Source organism: Mustela erminea, chromosome 11 (assembly GCF_009829155.1).
Source record: "Mustela erminea isolate mMusErm1 chromosome 11, mMusErm1.Pri, whole genome shotgun sequence".
In the NCBI taxonomy this organism is placed as follows: Eukaryota; Metazoa; Chordata; class Mammalia; order Carnivora; family Mustelidae; genus Mustela; species Mustela erminea.
Genome location: NC_045624.1, coordinates 93,342,235 through 93,360,871, shown reverse-complemented (window position 1 = coordinate 93,360,871; position 18,637 = coordinate 93,342,235). Strand labels below are relative to the sequence as shown.

The window sequence follows — 18,637 nt, the reverse complement described above, 5'->3', positions numbered from 1 at the left end:
GAAGACCTCCTCGCCTCCCCGTCTTGAAGGAAGGGCTGACACAGCGCTCTCCTGGGGAGTCGAACCCACCCACCTAGCCCACTTCGGGGTGACAAAACCAGGGGACAAAACCAGAAAGGCCTAATTTCTAGCAGACCATCCTCAGAACCAAAGCAGCAGGGAATGGACCAGACCCTAACCCCGTTCTGGATTCTGACAGGTTCTGAAGGACAGAGGTGGGTCCTTAGTCCCTCCTCAGTGACAAGGCAGAACCAGGAGGGAGCTCAGCTGCACAGGACCGCCCATGGTCCTCCTGCGGCAAACGTTTCAGGGCTCTGTACCATTCCTGGATGCCTTCTGGGCCACTGGTGAAAGCCAGGGTGTCCATCTGGGCACACAAAGCACTTTCCTTCTCCTGTCCCTGGTGCCTCAGGAGCATGAGCCTGGGGGCTGGGGTGGGAGAGGGTCGTGGTGGCAGGGCACGCAAGGACTGGTGGCTGAGTGGTGGGGGGCGTGCTCACGGCCACCAGAAGTGCAGAGTCCCCTGCTCTGTGTGGGCAAGCCCTCCCCCTCTCCCGTGGGGACAGCAGCACACAGCAAGGACCGCAGAGCTGGTGGCTCTTAAGACAACAGATCATCCAAGTTCCACACAGAAGTCTGGACGCTTTGCTTAAGGGCAAGAAGAAAGAATGTTCCTTTCTCTCCTTCAATCCTCAGAACCAAGACAAAGGACGACGCTCAACCCCAACAGAACTGCCAGCAAGCCCTGTCGGTTAGAAACTCTACAGGCCACACAAGGAATGTCTTGAAATGCTGATGTCTGTTCACTTCGGGTACTGGTGGATGCTCTCATTCTGATCTGTACTTCCTGGTAGAACTAACAGGAGACAGGAATAGCCAGTGCGTGTGTGTCACCTGCAGAGAACACACGGGGATCCCTGCAACCCACATGTTCCTTCCTGATGTGTGCACGACACTGCAGGAGACATGAGCGGGTAGGATTCGACCATGGTGGCCCCGGGCTCTCTGGGCATCCGGGAGGACGCCTCCGCACGACATGACCCCTGTGACCTTAGCTCGGCATGAGGCTGATCCCCAGCACACGGCAGCCCACAGATGTCAAGTGAACGGCTCCGTGTCACTCCAAAATTAGGAAAGCTAACGATCAACTCTATTTTTGGTTATTCTCCCCAGATGTCAAAGGAGCAGAAGTGGCTGTGGCGGACACGGAGCGCTCTAGAAGGACAGCAGGACAGCACAGCCCCAGCCATGCCGGAAAAAGCAAAACCAGGGACGTGGTCAGAGTGGTGCTAGGATTTTTGGCTTCTGAATGGGCCCCGCGCTACAGGGACACCTTGTTCTATCGTGCTTCACAGATACGGAGCTTTTCTGGTTTTCTCCTGTTCGGTTTTTTGTTTTTTAACAAGTTTTAGGTATTTACAACTTTGTGGCAGCCCTGTGCCCAGCACACCCACTAGCCCCGTTTCTCCAACAGTATTTGCTCACTTGCTGTCTCTGGGTCTCGTTTTGGTAACTCTCACCACACTCCTGACTTCTCACTCTTAAACACTACCCGCCACGGTGCTGCGATGGGATGACTGCCCGACAGCTCAGAGGACAGTGAGCGTGAAGGTGTGCGCGCCGTCGTTACCCAGACACGGCGCTCACGGTAACAGAGGTGTCTCGGCAAGTGAACTTGACCAGAAGCCCCAGACCAGCAAAGGAGAGCCAGTGCGGCCACAGAGCGAGCCCCTGGAGCTCCTCGGTGTACTGGGGCACCCAGGTTTCCTCCCTGTGATCTACAGAATCTCTTCCAGGCTCCCCTGTGTGTAGAAACCTCCCATCACACTAAAGGGCTGTGACCCCTGTCACCGTGTGCAGCATGCATCTACCCAGACCACAAACGCCGGGACATCAAAGCTGGAGTCTAATTCATGCGCCACACGTGAACGCTGGACACGGGTGGCAGGTCAATGGGACCTTTCTGCACATCCCAGACCAGTGGAGGGTGGTGGTGGCTCAGCTCCCTCCCATGAGAGCGAAACGAGCATGCCAGCCTGCACACGACACAGGTGTGACTATGTCCAGTTTGTCTGTGGTGAAGATGGCAAAGAGCCCAACCTGCAGGACTCTGTCTGGAGCTTTCCATCGAGACCCATACCCCGACCCTAATTTAGGGCCAACCAGGTAGGCCTTGCTAGGAAACCTGAACCTGTCTGGACCTCCCGAGGGATGCGAGGAGGAATGTGTGCCCAGGCACCTCGAGTCCATGCTCCCCACCCTCCTCCATGGGTGTGGGTTTGACAGGAAAAAAGGGTACAGATCCAAGGCCACGTTACTGATAACACACACCCTGAGGAAAAGGCGCCCCATTGTTAGTGACCGTCCACCCAATCACGGGCCAGTTGAGAAACTGTACAAACGCTGGTTTAAACTTAAAATCTCAATTACAGTCACCAGTCCTCACTGGCAGCAGGCGGTATTTCTGTGAGTGCATCTGCTGGTGACCCCAGCATCCCGGCCACCCAGGAGCCCTGCAAACCAGCCGAGTCTGCTGTGACTGGTAAGAGCCTGCCCGTGAGTTCTCTCTCCAACCATTACTTCGGGGGCCAGGAGGACGCGTGTGACATCAGGGTAGGGACTCTAGGTCTGCAATTCCCAACCCTCTCCAAACCAGTCAAAGGCCAAGACCTTAACGGTAACTACTTTACACAAACACCTGGGAGCACACAGCCCTGCTCGCACTGCAGACCAGTGTCTGCAGCCCTGGAGACAGCCGGCTGCCTAGCCCTGGGCTCACACGCCTGCCCACAGCTGCCCCTCTGCCCACCTGCTTCTCCAGCAGCACAGCGTGCTCTCAGACGTGTGCGGAGGGAGCATCTCCCGAGCCTGGGCTCCCCACAAGAGGATGGAGAAGCTGTGCCTGCACCCCCAGGGAGAAGGGGAGTTCAGCCCGGAGGAGGCACGAGGGGGACCCAGGCTCCACGCAGACACGCAGGCTACCCTGCTCCAGCCCCAGCTCTGGGGCTCTCTCACCAAAACCAACTTGGGGGTGGCCCCGGGCTGCTTGCTCCGTCCCTCGGTTTCTGAATTCACCTCATTACCAGACGGCCTGGCAGCTACCTGGCTCGAAAGTCTGATCATAATTGTACTAGTTCACAGATCTGCGGAGCGTGGGACGCTCCAGGCACTGTTCTAAGAGTACGATTCTCAAACAGCCTCACAGACGAGGAGGTGCGACACATCCTGAGCTGGGGTTCCTGCCAGGGGAGCTGGCTCTGAGGCCAGGCCCGTGGCCTAGAGGCGGCGAGGGGCATGGAAGCACCCAGAAGTGTCCAAGTGCACGAGCAGCGGGCGCGACGGGCTGGCTATTTTCCCAAAGACGTGCACGCACCAAAGGTGACACAATTCAAGCAACTTTCCTGCAGGTTCACTATTTCCATTTTTTATACCTCAAGAACAAACTCATCACAACCATTTCAAATTCTCAGGATGAAATTGCACTTTCCTCTGCAGAGCAGGGGCTGCCCCCGACTTGCTCTGGGCGGTTCTGAAGGGCTCCTGGCCAGGAGAGGCCACATCTCTTCCACAAAGGAGCCCGGGGGCTCTGGGGCCACGTCTGTGTGGCTGTCCTGGTGCACCAGAAACGCTTGGGGACACGACACTAGGAAAGTGAGGCCACGGTGGCCGGGAGCGAAGTGGGAAGCATGACAGAGGCCCTGCTCCCATTCCTGCCTCTGCCCTCGAACAGCACCGGGACAGGGACACTGGGGCACGGCCAGGCGTCCCAGCCTCCACAGACTAGCCGGGCTGGGAGCGTCGGGGGACCTCTGAGCAACTCTGCCGGTGCCTGTGGGCTGCGGGTCTGTCCTGCCGTGACTAGTCTCAATGTGGGACAGAGCAGAGCTTCGCACCCTGCTCCCTGAAGTTCGAGTGAGAGCGCAGGACCACCAGGGCGGCGCCCATGTAACAAAGGAGCCACTGCGGTGCTGCAGTTTGGGGCAGGACAGGCCACCCCTACCTGCCGTGTCCCCTTCCTGTTGGAATGCCTTGCGGTGTCCTGGTGCATGAGGCCCTCACCCCTCTCTGGAGAGAGGCCCCAACTTCAACAACTGGGGGGGCGCTGAGGGGCTTCAGGATAGGTGAGCACAGGTTGCACGGTGCTGGGGTGCTGCTGGGGCTGCGCAGGGAGGAGGAAGCGAGGGGAAGCGGCCCCGGCAGCCTCCGGCAGTTTCCTCCAGTGAAGACGGCAGGGACAGACCACTAGCTAACACGTACCCTGGAGCTGACCCTGTCTGAAACCTCGCCTTACCTGGCTGGAGCCTGACCACCCACACCCAGCCCAGCGACGTCTACGGGGTGCTGGGTATCACAGAAGGTTAGAGACCAGTGCTCGAGGAGGCGAGTTCTGTCCCCTCCCGGAGAATAGCATTAGGCAGGTAGGCAATCGTGAGTTTTATTAGCATGCACGGTGCGTCTGATGGACACGTGGCCATTTCCGGATCAGTCATCTCAGCACAGGTTAGCGGCACGGTGACCGAGAGCAGATTAACTTGAGAAAGCAACCGCAGGGTGAGCCCAGCTGCACTTATGTGTGCTTCGCGGCGGCAGAGGAGGTAGCGGGGACGCGGGGCAGCAACTGCCTGAGCGCCACGCACCTCCCCGCGCGCCGGGATGCCTTCCAAAGTTTCCTTCCTCAGTGTGATCACCAGCGTTTGGGAATCGACACCCAGTGCACAGCGCACTCTGGAACTCGCCCGTTAAAGGCAGGTCGTGCCGTGCGCCAAGAGCACCGCACGTGACGACAGTCCAGAGCGAGGCCGTTTCAGGCAGAGGCCGTGCCACACTGGGATTTGGAAACTAAGCCAGCAGAGCCGGCCTCTGGCACGTCACGTGACCCGCCTGCCCGGGAGGTCATCTCTCGTGTCACAAACCGGGTCTGCCCCGAGTTGTACTCCAATTTTGAGACTTAGACAATTGAGCTCACAGAATCTGTGTGAAAAGCTGGGATAAAAGTAACTTGCCCCAAACCCGCTAAATTTCAAGTGATCAGAATGAAGGAAACTTAAGAGCCTCTCCCTTCCGTCTGAGGACGTCCTGGCCGTCACAGCTGTGATCGGAGCAGCTAAGCAGCGCGGCGCTGGCCGCTCCCAGACCCTCACCAAGTTTGTCTGTGGAGGAGATAATGTCAGCGGGCACGGACGAGTCCAGATCGGCGTCCAAAATCCCCAGGGGGTCCAGCTGCGCTACATGGTGCCCTCGTATCTACGGACGGGCCAGCGAGGGAGGGGGACACACACAAAAGGACAGGAGAAAAAAAAGAGGGAAGGGGTAAAAAAAAGTAAAATTACATTAAAATTAGCGTTTACAGATCAATTCTCACCCACGTTTGAAGAAACAGTTACCGGAGCATCATCAAAATTTACACAACTAATTCCGAGAGGATCAAGTTTTGCAATGTGGTGACCCCTGACCTGGAAGCAATAACACAAGCAGTGGTTAAGCAGGACCCGCGGGCTGTGGGGGGGGAAAAGTCACACTTGGTCAAACCTTAACCCAAAATAACAAAATCAGTTAAAAAAAGCCTTCGAATATTTTATCATGAAAGTGCTCTTGTGCTTGTAAACAGAGATAAACTTGGGTCACAGTGAACTTGGCGGTTCGGGGGATCCTTGAGTTTCCCTGGATAAACCAAGTGGGGCCCGCTAGGGGCTGACGCCCCCGTAGGGTTGTGTAGCTCAGCACACCAGTGCCCCCAAGGACAGGAGCGCAGGCCGCGCTGAGGGGCAGAGGCTTCAGCATCTGAACTGAACTAAGAAGGAAAAGGAGGAAGACAATCCCGCCCAACCTCAAGCGTTGGCTGCCTGACCCAGGACTCTGCTAGCAGTGTGAGAGCAGGCGGCTGCAGAGGGGGACCTGGGACTGTGTGAAGTTAACGAGGCTACACGAGCCAGGCAACGGTCAGAAGCCACCAAATGCATCTCCTTCCTCCAGAAACACCCACTGAACAAGACTCCAGAGCACAGGGCCATGCCAGCCACGTGGCTTGCGGTGTCTGTCGACTTGCCAGGACCCACTGCCCGGCCTGTGCCGCCTGCCCTGATCTGTGGCGTCTCCTGGAAATGCGCCCAGAAGAGATAAGAACTCCATGTGAGCCCAGGTGCCCTGGGACCCTGGAAGGGAACCCCCAGACCCGATTTCTCCTCCTGTCCTCAGAGCTTCTCTCAGAACCAGCCTTCCGGTATGAATTCTGGGCTCTTCCCTGCCAGGTGGAGAAAGGTCAGGGGAGCCCCGCATGTCCTGCCCACCAGCATCTGATGGCGCGGACTGCTAACTGGAAGGCTCCAGGACACCAGCCTGCCCCTCAGCCCTGCTCATGCAGCCATGGGCTCTGCTCCTGTCCCAAACTCCCCGGGTTCATTTCCTCCTGTCGTATGTGGGTGCTGGCGACTGAGAGGGGGGGTGCACCCCTGCCGGTCCCTGCTCCCTCCTGGTGAGCAGCAGTCCCCCTCGAGACCCTGGCAAGGACCGTTTTCTCCTGCCCACGAATTTTTCTTGTCAACTTATGGAAAGAAAAAGGAGCTATCTGCAGGGCAGGGGCTACGGGTGGCAAGGACGTGCTCAGGCAGGGGCAGACTGGCTATCCCCAGCTCCTCTGCTCTGGGCATGGTTCGTTTCTGCCTCCCTGGGCTCCCGGGCAGGGACAGCGCGCTGGCTCCAGGACACGTCACTGGGGCACTGGCAGCCGGTGGGTGCAGCCTTACCTGGTAGGCTCTGATGAGAGACTGCACGGCCAGGTGGTCTTCCACCAGCTTGTCCACGTTGGGCTGCGCATCCACCAGAGGCTGCGCTCGCGCCATGGCGGACAGGGAGCCCGGGCTCAGGGGGAGCGGGCTCTGGTAGGCGGTGCCCGGCGGCGCTCCAGCATTGGTGTTTCGGAAAAAAATGTCCCATGACTAAAGACAAAGAAGGAACTCGCGTTACCCCATGGCTCACCTAGGACGTAGGACTCATTTTTAGCCCCAAAGAGCAGTGTTCCTGGCAGGCAAGCCACGTCCCAGTTATATCCGCCCACCGGCAGGCTGGCTGGGCCAACTCACTCCTAATCGGACGGCCTGACTGCACCCCTGCAGGGTGGGGCCCCCGGGATGCCCCCTTTCTCCTGGCCCTAAGATGCAGGCGATGCGAGGCGGCCCTGCCATCAAAACCCCACAGGCCCAAGGCCGCAGCACTCCAGAGCCGTAATGATTGCTTCTGCGGTGGGCGGCCAGGATGCAGGGGAACAGAGACCTTCCTAGCCCATCTGCCCCGGCCCAGCTATCTGGAAGACCGGAGCTCCTGGCCCTTATCTGCGGGTCTGCAGCTGCTCCGACGGGACCACCTAAAGGGGACCAAGCCTTCCAAGTGTCTCTCCAAACGCAGAGGCTGGACACAGTGTTGGGGGGCCTGGGCTGGCCTTGCTCGTGCTTGTGTTCCCAAGTGCAAGACAGAATGAGGCCCTTGGAAGGCGTGAAGGGCTCACGTGTGGAAGGCTGCCATGCTCCCTCACTGGCCGCTGGCGAGGCAGCCTCGCCCCTAACTCAGGAGGGCCACTTAGGAGCCACCGGGGGCACGTGCTCAGGGATAGAACTTGGATCTCAGCTCCGACACGTGGGTGAGTCACCCAACTTCCTGTGCTCCGTCCCGTGAGGGGAGGACAGCCCCGAATAACCCTCACAGGTCTGTCGTCGAGAGCGAAACACACGGTTAAGGACACCCAGACCATAACCTGTCGGCAGTGAGAGCGTCACCGGGGTGACCGCTGCTCCCAACCGCCTTGTGCTATCGCGATCCTGGTTCCGTCTGTTCTTCTGTCCTCGGTATTCCGTGCTCGGAAGGTCCCATTTGCAATTTAAAGGAACACCGCGAACTACAGTAGTTTGTCAACTCAGGCAAAGATGTGAGGTCTCAAAAATGTGTTTCTGAGCTCAGAGGGATGAAGGCTGAGGGACGTTCCTCTGGGAAGAGCACTACTGGAAACCAGCAAGTTCAGACACAGGAACGCTGTCTTCCCTCAGTGTCTGAGGTTCCTCCAAGAGTACGATTTAGACCCGGGACCAATATCGCTGACTTCTGTGCTCGCCATCCCAGGATGAGCCATCAGGACGCCGTCTGGAGCAGCTGGGCCAGGGCTTGGTGGGAACCGCACAGGTGGACCGTATGTGACCGAGACCATGGTGCGGGTCCTCACCGCCTTCTCGCTTTCTCAGGCAGGTTCAGTTCAGCTGTTCGGGGCCCCTGTGTGACCGGTCACAAGCCTGTCACCAGCGCAGGCCTGGCGCACTGCCTCCTGTGGGGCAGTCTGGTCTCTCCCTGTAACTGCTTTGGAGGGAGCCAGGCGAAACGTTTTAGAACATTCTACGAGAACTTCCTCCTTTTGTATTCAGAAAAGGTCATTCTCAAAAATCAAACCATTAGTGGGATGACCGTCCAATACTGAGTTGCACACTTTATGTGCCTTTGTGTCTGGATAACAATTGTAAAATGTTTTAACTTGTTAGTCAAGCTTTTATTGCTTTTACTTTTCCAGCTCATTTGCAGCGTGTCAACTGATGGTAGACGGGCTCTCTCCTGGCACCTGCCTTCATGCCCACGTACAGCGCCCTGTGCCGCACGAAACCTGACAGCTGGGGCACCCAATACGATCCAGGACCCGGGGGTCCAGGCCATCCCCGCCCCCTTCCCCCACCAGCCTGGCCTGCCTGTGACACCAGTGAAAGCCTGTCTACCCGGGAAGACAGCTGCCTTCGTTACTGAAGAGAAAGAGAGGCCTCCTGAGTGGGGGAAGGGAAGGCTGCCTCCCAGCTCCCACCTGGTTCAGGACGGGCACACAACAAGCTAACACACTGGACCCCCACATCCTCTTGTCCCCGTGGGGCTTGTCCAGCACATCTGAATGAGCCCTTGCATCTGGGGAGTGGCTCGGACCCAGGGCTCTCCCTGGCCTCCGTCCAGGCCTCCAGTGACCGAGGGCCTGGCCCAGAAGGAGCCCCTCCGAGGTGGCAGTGAGGCTTAAAAGCCAACAGCGTGCTGCCCAGGGCACTGGGACAGCCAGGTCACAGGGATGGCTGCAGGGACACGGGACAGTGGGCAGCCCTCCCATCGATAGCATCGCTCACCCGCCCACCCCGCCAAGGAAACGCAGAAATGAAAGGCCTCTCCAGCAGATGCGGAGGGCACGGCCAGGAGATAATAGCGGCAGGGGCCCCACCCAGCCCGGCCCCGGAAAGTGGGGATTGGGGGGGATCATTGCCACCATCGGGCCTCCTCCCTCTGACCTTCTTTTGTGCTCGGAATAAAACTCCAGGTGACTTCCAATTGGCTGAGGACAAGCGCAGGGCTGGTGCTGGAGGCAGAAGAAACTGGTTCACACCAGTCCTGCAGAGGAGGGAGTCCGCAGGAGGACAGAGGCCGGAATGTGGCGCCCGGTTCCCGTCACTCACCACCCCCCGAGGCTGGGCACCTGCCCTCCGGTGAGCTGTCCCCACAGAAGCAGCGAGCCCCCTGCCACCAAGAACTGGGGGGCTTTCACACGCGGATCTCTGCAAGCGGCAGTTTGGGGCGGCGTGTCTGTTCATTTGCACACCCACCGCCCCGCAAACCGAGACGGGCATGTTTCGATGGCTGTCAACCCTCACCAGAACTGGCTGGAAAGTCTCTGCAAGCGGAGGTCACATTTTGGCGGCAGGCCTCCCCACCCCACACAACCGCTCCCATCCTTCTGGTGGTTTCTGCTCCCCAAGGAGCCTCTCTCTCCCTGTCTCCCTCTGTCCCTCACCCCGGGCCCCGAACACGGGGGAACACGGGTCCTCGGCACCGCCCGGAGAGGGCTTCCTGTCCGAGCACCACAGCCCTCGCCGGCACACACCTCAGCAGCAGGTTCTCAGACCCGCGTGCTCGCCACTGCTGCACTCAGTGGAGCGGTGACCGCGAGGGGCCAGTCAGGGGAGCCCCTCCCTCTGAGAGGAGGAAGCTTCCAGAAGAGGACAGCTATCCCTGCCCATCTGCTCCTTGAGCCTGGCAATGTGAGGCCTTTGTGCCATCGCGGCGAGTGGCCCCAAGTGTCTTACTGAGAAAAACCCCGTGTGCATGTGCGCATGTGCAAGCGGCACATGTGCTTTCCTCTCTGAGCCAAACTCGCTCCTCTTCTCTGGACACCTTAACCCTGTGGCGTGGTGACCTGTGCTTGAGCACTAACTGCAGTGACAAAGCAGACAGGGAAGGGAAGCCTGGGGATCGGCCGGCGGGATGACCTCTCAGCGCAGATGCCAGCAGCACGTCTAGTCCCGTCTCTGGAACACACTCAACCAACAAGGCACCGCCGACACTGGCTGCGGTACTTGGGCCCAGAGGGTGGCCTTCCGTGTCAGACCGAGCCGGGAGGGAGTCCCAGCCCCGTCCACAGCCCTGCAACACAAGCCCCCAGCCACCAGACTCACGCCGAGGGTCCAGACACCCCATTGCCAACCTCTCCATCTGCTACTGGTGCACAACTAACCCACCAAGGAAATGCTCTGTCCCACTGCCTGCCCTTGAACCTAGCAGTGGCAATTAACGGACACTCCGTCCCCCGTCCACCGCTGGAGAGGGAGTGGTGGTCTGAAGGGAGGATGAGAGAAGGCACCTGCCCAGGGGAGTCTCGCAGGACAGGAGGCTTCCAGTGACATTTTGCCCGCACGGGAACAGTTTTCCCAAAGGCACCCATGATGTACCCTGGCAGTGCTCTTGGACAGTTCAGTCCCAGGGAAACCAGCTTGAGGCCACCTCCATGCAGCCGGCTTTCAGGTTTGGGGACAGGTGGACGACCACCAGGAGCCCCTCTCTCAGGAAACAGAATGGGGTGGACATGGAACAAGATGGCACCTCAGGGGCAGCCAGTGCCGTGAGCCCTGCAGGACAGGGTGACTTGGTAGAGACAGGACTGGAGAGTCAGCTGCAGCCAGACCACAGGCTACACGGGAAGAGGGGACAGCAATCAGTGGAGGTGTGGGCCTGCCACCCCCTCCCACGAGTGGGGCTGAGACCATCACTTGTTGCCGAAATGACCTCACCAAAACACAGGAGGTTTTGAGTATAAATAGGTAGAGTATTCTGATCCAAAATACACCAGAAAAACAAAACAAATAAAAAACAACCCCCCCCCCCCACACCACTAGAATTCTTACTCTGAATTTCAGATAAACGAAAACATCCACCTATGGTCTGCAAAGCTCTGTTCCAAAAGCCAGCAGCCTCACACCCCCAGACTTCCCGCAACCTCAAGGGGCTCTCCTGGTCGTCATACCCCGTCTCCACTCTAAGCAGAGAAAGCCCTTCGAAAGCCACACACACGTCCCTCAGGAAGCTACTCCAGGCTTTGCACACAGCAGGCGCTCAGCACACCCGAGTCAAACTCGGACAGGTTCAGGCTCTGCCACAGGGAGAGCAGCCGGACCAGTATGCTGTGGTGCCTGGGTGGGGGGTAGGTGGCAGGTGCGGGGTCAGGCGTGGTGCCAGGTGAGGTGTCAGCTGTAGACACCCGTGGCCTCCAGAATGCAGAGGCGCCCCCCTCAACCTGCAAAGGGTGCTGGCGCAGGTGGGCGCAGCAGACGGGGGAGCGGGCAGGGAGGCAGACGCACTCTGCCCTCACTGTCAGCAGGTCACAGGCGCCTCGGGGCCCGGTTCCCGGCCGTTCACGGAGCGCTGCAGTATCAGAGGGGCGGCAAACATGCCACCCTGAGCCCCATCACCCGCCTGAAGGCCCCGGGTGTGTCTGACATGGCAGCCAGCATGAGCGCGCGACCTCAGGGCCCCAGGGACACGAGCGCATGGCGGTGGCGAGCCTGCCTCCCGCGGGCTGGGCAGGGCCGGGCCAGGCCAGGCCAGGGAAGCCGCTCTGGCTGCGTGTGTACCAGATCCTCGTGGCAAGCAGAGAGACCCACCCCTGTACCCGCAAACCTCACCGCACCGTGACAAGCAGCCCCAGGGCATGTGGAGCTGCTCTAGATGCTGAGGGTCAACGCTCCACCCTGGGACTACTGAGCTCTACTCCAGCCACCGACTCCACGCCGCTGGTTTCTGGGCTGACCACCCCGTCTCTTCCTGTCCACCGGGCCCTACCTGCCCGCATGGAGCACCCCGGCCTGGCAGGTCACCAGATGCCACCACCACCCTCTGGCAGCACCCTGCCAAGGGCCCTGGCATAAAGCCAGCCTGGAGGTGGGTAAGGCAGCTTCTGGACTGGACCAATCCCTGGGCGCAAAGGCCAGTGCAAGGCCGAGGGAGTGCGGGTCTGGGTCGGATCCCTGCCCCTTGATGAACGACTGATGGTTAAGTCCTGGTACCGACAGTGCTTCCTTGCACCACCAGCACAAGTGTCAGGGTGGGAAGCGGCCCGCGGCCATCCTGGAGCAAGGGTTCGGCTGCTTCAGACTAATTCGGTTGAACAGACCGATGGGGGCAGCTCCTCAAGCAGAGGGTGGTCACTGGTGGCTCGCGGGCTGCCGGGGGCCACTGTGAAGCTCCTGTCCTCCCTAGCCCCCTGCACATGGGCTCCTCCCACGTAGAAGGTGTGCTAGAAGCTCTGCACTGCGTTCAGGTCACTGAGCCCAGTGGCCCAGCCACGGGGCGTGGCTCTGCGTCCCCTGTCCCCGCTGTGTATGAGAAGGCTGCACTGGACGGTCCTCATGCCCGCCCGATGTGCCCTCGTTGTGCCAACTGCTGGGTCGCGGCCTTCCCTGAAAACGCTGTGTGTGCCCACCCCAATGTCCCACCATGTGGCTCTCACCCCTCCATCTGCTGGCAGGGCTGTGACCGGCCCAGCACCGTGTCTGGGAGGCAGGGACTGGCAGTGCCCTGGGGTCCGGGCCTGCCTGACTTGTTGCCACGGAGCCATCTCTACGCAAGCAGTTAAAATTCGAGGTTCTACCTGGGTACCCACTCACTCACAGTGACACCGTCGTGTTGAAGGCCCAGCACCGCACAGGGGAGGGAACGTCTTCAGACGACCTCTGCTACCTTCCCTCCCTGTGGGCGCACGAGCGGAACCTCAGCGACCCCCAACACAAGCAAAGGAAAGCTGCCTCGGCTCTGCCCTGTGTGACCTGACTGTGACTGCTGCTCCCAGCCTCTGCTCAAGATGAAGGCTGGTGGCCCCTTCACACCTTGCCAGAGAGGACCTCGGGGGGCTGTCCCCGCATAGCACAGTCCCCGCAGGTGCCAAGAGAATCTGACCCTGGGAGTCACAACAACGTGGCGTAGAGGCCTTCTTCTCAACCCGCAAGGGCGGCAGAGCCAAGAGCCCGCAGACCTTCACACGGCTCTGGGCTTGGCTCATTACAGCCCCCTCCAGGAGAGGCAGACCTGCGGCCCTGCGGTGGCCAGGCCAGTGTGCACAAGGCCCCTGCCCCAGCATGTCTCCCCGCAGCCTCTCGCCCCTGTGCTCCAACCGCACAGCCTTGGGCTGCAAACTGCCTCCTGTTCCCTGCACCGTGGCCGTGAACTCCGGCTCCCTATCAGCATCCTGCGGCCGCTAGAGAAGGTACCCCGCCTACTGGGTGCCTCCACGCACACCGGTCACCGTGGCTGAGGTACCGCTGATGGGGGAAGCCAAGCACACCACCAAGGGATGACATTACTGAAATCCCACCATGTACCTGTGAGCCAGCACTATGCGAGTGTCTGTCGCTGAGGCCGGCACAGAGGTCTCTGGGCACAGCCAGGGCGGCTTCAGAACTGCACGGTGCAGGGAAAAAGGCACGTGTCACTGTGAATGGGGGATGATGTGCTTGTGCTCTGCCCACCTGGCTCTCTTACACGAAACGAGGGGGTTGTCTCTCACGAGCATGGAACGAAGAGGCAGAATGGTCCAGGCTGCAGGACGTGGGACTGAGTCTGGAGACTGTCTGGGTGCAGGGAGCACACGGGACCAGACCTGTCCCTGTGCTTGGAGCAGCCCGGATAGCACAGAAATGGGTGTGGTTAACGAGAAGAGGAAGAGACTATTTCTGATGAGGGCTGAGGCCACTAAGAAGGCCTGGCAGGGGAAGCAAGCTCTGCGGCTCCGGGGACAGCAAGAGGCAGAGAGGGCCTCCCTCCAGCTCCAGCACCGGGAGCAAGCCAGGGTCTCCCCTCGCAGGGCTGACACCACGCTCCGCTGGTGTGTATGTGGTCAGGGGGTGGGGGGGACGTGCCTTTGCACACAAACGGGGTCCGGCAGTGCCCAACGTCTGAAATACTGATGGAGCGATATGGCTTTCATTCCAAGTATTTCTAAGACTTAAACAAAAATAAGCTGCTCTGGCGCCTGGGATGCTCAGCTGGTTGGGCATCTGCCTTTGGCTCAGGTCATGATCCAGGGGTCCTGGGATCGAGCCCCACATCGGGCTCCCTGCTCAGTGGGGAGCCTGCTTCTCCCCCCGCATCTCCTTGCTGCTCCCCCTGCTTGTGTGTGTGTGCGCGTTCTCTCTAATGAATAAACTCTTAAAAAAAAAAAAGATGCTGTCATCTGACTTGTCCTCAACACAGCTGAGACTCCCATGAGGGAGGTCTGCTGACAAAAAACGCCCGTTGAGGGTTCCTAATGGGGTCCAGCGGTGGGCTGTGCTGGATAAGGCATTTAGACTGGAGGTGACGACGGGGAGGGGGCAGAGTCGGGGCCAGCGGCCTGTCCATGCACCAGGGGCACGAGGGCCCCAGCTCAGAACCGCTCATGGACGTCACCAGTATTCACAACGAAACATTTAAAAATGTAAGTGTTCCATGGGGTGCCTGGGGGGCTCAGTGGGTTAAGCCTCTGCCTTCGGCTCAGGTCATGATCTCAGCGTCCTGGGATCGAGCCCCGCATTGGCAGGGAGCCCGCTTCTCCCTCTCCCTCCCCCTGCTCACATGCGCGCTTTCTCTCACTTACTCTCTCTCAAATTAGTAAGTAAATAAATAAAAATCTTCAAACCAAACCAAACCAGCACATATGCTTTAAGAGAGGCACAGCCGGCTGAGGCTGAGAAGTAGACGCTGGAGAGTTATCTTGTGAACTATTAGGTGTGGTAAAGACCACATTCCTATTGGTGAGAGTAGTTCAGAAATGACGCAGGTCTGGATTGGCTTCAAAGACTTCCCTGGGCCCCCACCCAAATGAACCAACAAGCAAAAAAAGAGTGGGGCAGGAGGAGGTTCTAGAAACTGGCACACTGTGGAGTGCTGTTGAGGCTGGACGTGGGTCTCCTCGTAGAGGCTCACTTTATTCTCTTCCCTCTACTGTTTGAAAATATCATAAAAAGCTAAAATAATTGGAAAGCTGAGTGTAGCAGGGCAGCGAGGGGAGATGCTAAAATTGTTCTGTTTCTGCCAGATATGAATAAGTTCTGTGCCAAAAGAGAGGGAGAGGACAGGTCCAAACCTCAGGGCATAGAGTCCATACCGTACCATAATGCACACACGGGGGGTCCGAAAGCCAAACCATCTCCATCTTCAAATCTAGTGTATCATTTCTGCTTAGACTATGGGTTCTAAAACACAAGTACAAATGAAGCACTCTTGGAGAAGTCAACATTTCTAAAGACTTCCCCACATCACGGAGGCCTCTGCAATCCGATGCAAGCTCTGGACTGTGTCTCTGAAGAAACACGGACACATCGGGTAGGAGGCCTATCCCAGTTTGGAGAGAAAATCGACTCCCCATGGCTGGGACAGTGGAGAGGCACGCCCCCTGACTAAGCCGCCTTGCCCCCGCTCTTTCTAGAAGACGGGTTGTCCCCTGGAGAATCCCTGCCACAGACTCGAGCACATAAAATCTGGCCTAAGGATGCTGACCCATGCGGATTCTCGTATCTGGCTGGCAAGTCCCTTCCTGAGAGCCGGCACACTTGCTCTGCAGCGTCTGAGTGCTCACTCTGACGGCAAAGCCCAAGGACCCAGTCCTCAGCCCGCACTCCTCCCCGGCCCGTCGGTGGACCCGTCCCTGTGCCCTGCTCCCCGGGAGCAGGAATGAAGTCTGGACGCCGCAAAGGCACACGCCACCGTGCCCGGAGTCCACGCACTACTACAGCCCAGAGGACAGAAGCCGTGGTTGGTTCCACAGAGCTTATGTTTGGGGAGAAGGCCGAGGGACAGGCCCGGCGAGCTTTAGTCCAGAGCCCAGTGTGCAACGCCAGTCTTCAGAGTGGCCAACGGCCAGCACCGCCGGCAGGGCCACTTTCTCGGGACACCTCTGGACGGTCCTTTGTGTACAGACCAGGGATACAGCTACTCTCACAGGAAACCAAGTCTCACCTTGCTCAGGGAGCCAGGTGGCCTCCAGGTTGCCAAGGGAACGGGGAAGGACTCAGCTGGATGCCCTCCTTTGCCGAGCAATGAGGCTCAGACCAGGATGAGACAGGCCAGTGGCTCCAGCAGTCACACGAATGTACCCAACCTTAAATGTCACGAACATTTCAGGGTAAAAACACTCTCAGGGGCCCAGCGGAAGCAGCTGCCTTTTGACAACGAGACCCCGAGATTCATGAGGAAGGAAGAGGCCAAGGCAACAGTTGCCGCTGGCCAGCCTCTGTCGGGCACTCCCTGCGCAGACCCTCGGCACCTCATGTGTACCCTCTCCTCCAAACCTCCCACGGCCTGCAAACGGGGCACAGACGGAAACTGGAGGACCCACCCTCCAGTTCCTGTAACCAGGCCAGCTGCCTGGCCTGAAAACCCGCCAACATCACCGGCCAGAATGCTAGGAAGAAACTCGGCCACCAGGCATGCCCTGTATCAAGCAAACGTGTGCACACGGGGGCTCTGACGGACGTGCCTTACAGGCGACAGAGGGGAATGAGAAAGAAGCACGCACGGAATTTACTTTCAAATACAGAAGCATACTGATCGAAAATGCCATTTACACATCATTCGCCCACGATGGTTTTAGGATTTCTCAGGAAGATGGGATAGAAGAGTATCCTGCAGGGTAGTAGCTGCTGTCTGCCTCGTGTCTTTGGAGTCTGTACCCAAGGCATCCTCGGGGAGGCCTGGAAACGGTGCATGAGCCTCTTCAAGATGCTTGTAAGTCGAACAAGCCTTCTGTTCCAGGTAGCAGGTCTCCAGTGAGCGGGTCTCCATCATGCGGTGCGCCAAGTGAGAGGGGAGCGCTGCTCCAGAGAGGCGGTCGCTGGGGGCCGGGCTGACTGCCGAGCTGCCAATGCAGACGACTCTGCTGGGTGGGATTTTGTGCCGCCTGCCGGCTGGCCTGCCTACCTTCCAGAAGGCTCCTCAGGACACAGGCACTTACCTGGATGGCTGGCCAACGTCAGGCCAAGACTCCAAACACATGAAGACATCCACTCCCGGGAGCCTTACCTTGTGTACGCTTTTGGGGTTTTCCAACCAAGCATAGTACATTTCTTCCACATAGTTGGAGCTAGTCCCACTGAGGAATGGCTCAGCAGCAACGGGGGCGGTAAAACACCGAATCTGCCCCAACGTCCTAGCTGCTGCCGGTCTGTTCTGTGAAAATGTCTTCACAGTCTGTGAGGCCGTCAACGGCCTCAACTTAGCAGCACAAGTCCTTAAGTGAAACATCCTTGTCCTGAAGTCTCTCACGACTGTCTGCACAAAAAAAAAAAGAAGAAAAGTTAGAAAGGGCGATATATCAGGCAGGGAAAACCGACGCAGGCTGTGGCTGGCCGTGAGCTCCGCGTCAGCGCCGGGGTCCGGGTGCAGAGGACCCGGCTGAGCGAGTGCCCACCCACACCCACCTCCTCTGAACGGGCCTGAGCACACGGCACGGCAGGGAAGATCCAGCTGTCGACGTGCTGGACGGCTGTGAGGCCCACAGCACCGATGGGATGCTCTTCAAGTTTACGTGTGTGTAACACAATCCCAGAAAAGATAGCCAGGATCATCTCATGAGGATCAGATTAGGTTTAACCATAAAATCAGAAAGATATCTCTAGGGGCACCTGGGTGGCTTAGTGGGTTAAGCTGCTGCCTTTGGCTCAGGTCATGATCTAAGGGTCCTGGGATCGAGCCCCGCATCGGGCTCTCTGCTCAGCAGGGAGCCTGCTTCCCTCTCCCTCTCTCTCTGCCTGCCTCTCTGTCTATTTGTGATCTGTCTCTGTCAAATAAATAAATAAAATCTTAAAAAAAAAGAAAAGAAAAATATCTCTAATCTATCCTGAAACGACTGAGGAGTTACAGGACCCGTGCTGTTCTGAACATACAGAGAAACTGGAAAATATTTTGGTCACCCTCAAATAATTATCATCAGGTAGAAGAGAGAAGGAATTAAACAAAAAAAATTGCAGAGAGAACACGGAATACTTGAGAAGCACCAAAAATGCCAACAAAACTCCTGGAAAGGCCCGTCCCTTCCAGATGGGAGGAAAGAACAGCCCAGGGCGGTTTCGGGAAAGCTGCGGTTTTCAGGCCTGGAGAGAGCATTTAGCTGTGAAGGAGAAGAGGCATTCTAAACCAGAGGGTCCGTCAGGGGAAAGACAGCGGCAGTAAAGTGTGGAGAAGCAGAGAAAAGCAAGCGTCGTGGGCCGGAGACAGGGAGCGTCGTGGGCCGGGCTGGACAGCACCGCATGGAGCGGCCGACACAGCGGCCAACACAGCCCTGCGGCGCAGCCACACTTCCTAAGCACTGAGCTCGGGCCAGGGGCTGCGC

At 58.5% G+C, this 18,637-nt stretch overlaps 1 protein-coding gene across 5 annotated transcripts in view; it reads right to left on the bottom strand.

Annotated features, from left to right (window-relative positions):
- OGDH (oxoglutarate dehydrogenase) overlaps positions 1-18,637 on the bottom strand; it is a 53,432-nt gene that overhangs the window by 25,313 nt on the left and 9,482 nt on the right. For 3 of the 5 annotated variants that reach the window (XM_032305505.1, XM_032305508.1, XM_032305506.1), the window contains 3 exons: positions 17,329-17,577; positions 6,744-6,935; positions 5,142-5,244 (listed from right to left, as the gene is read on the bottom strand). In XM_032305505.1, the coding sequence (XP_032161396.1) occupies positions 5,142-5,244; positions 6,744-6,935; positions 17,329-17,550 (517 nt within the window). In that variant the 5' untranslated portion in view covers positions 17,551-17,577. Of the gene's footprint in view, positions 1-5,141; positions 5,245-5,362; positions 5,454-6,743; positions 6,936-17,328; positions 17,578-18,637 lie in introns of all 5 variants that reach the window. The other 2 variants (XM_032305507.1, XM_032305509.1) reach the window with 1 other exon arrangement.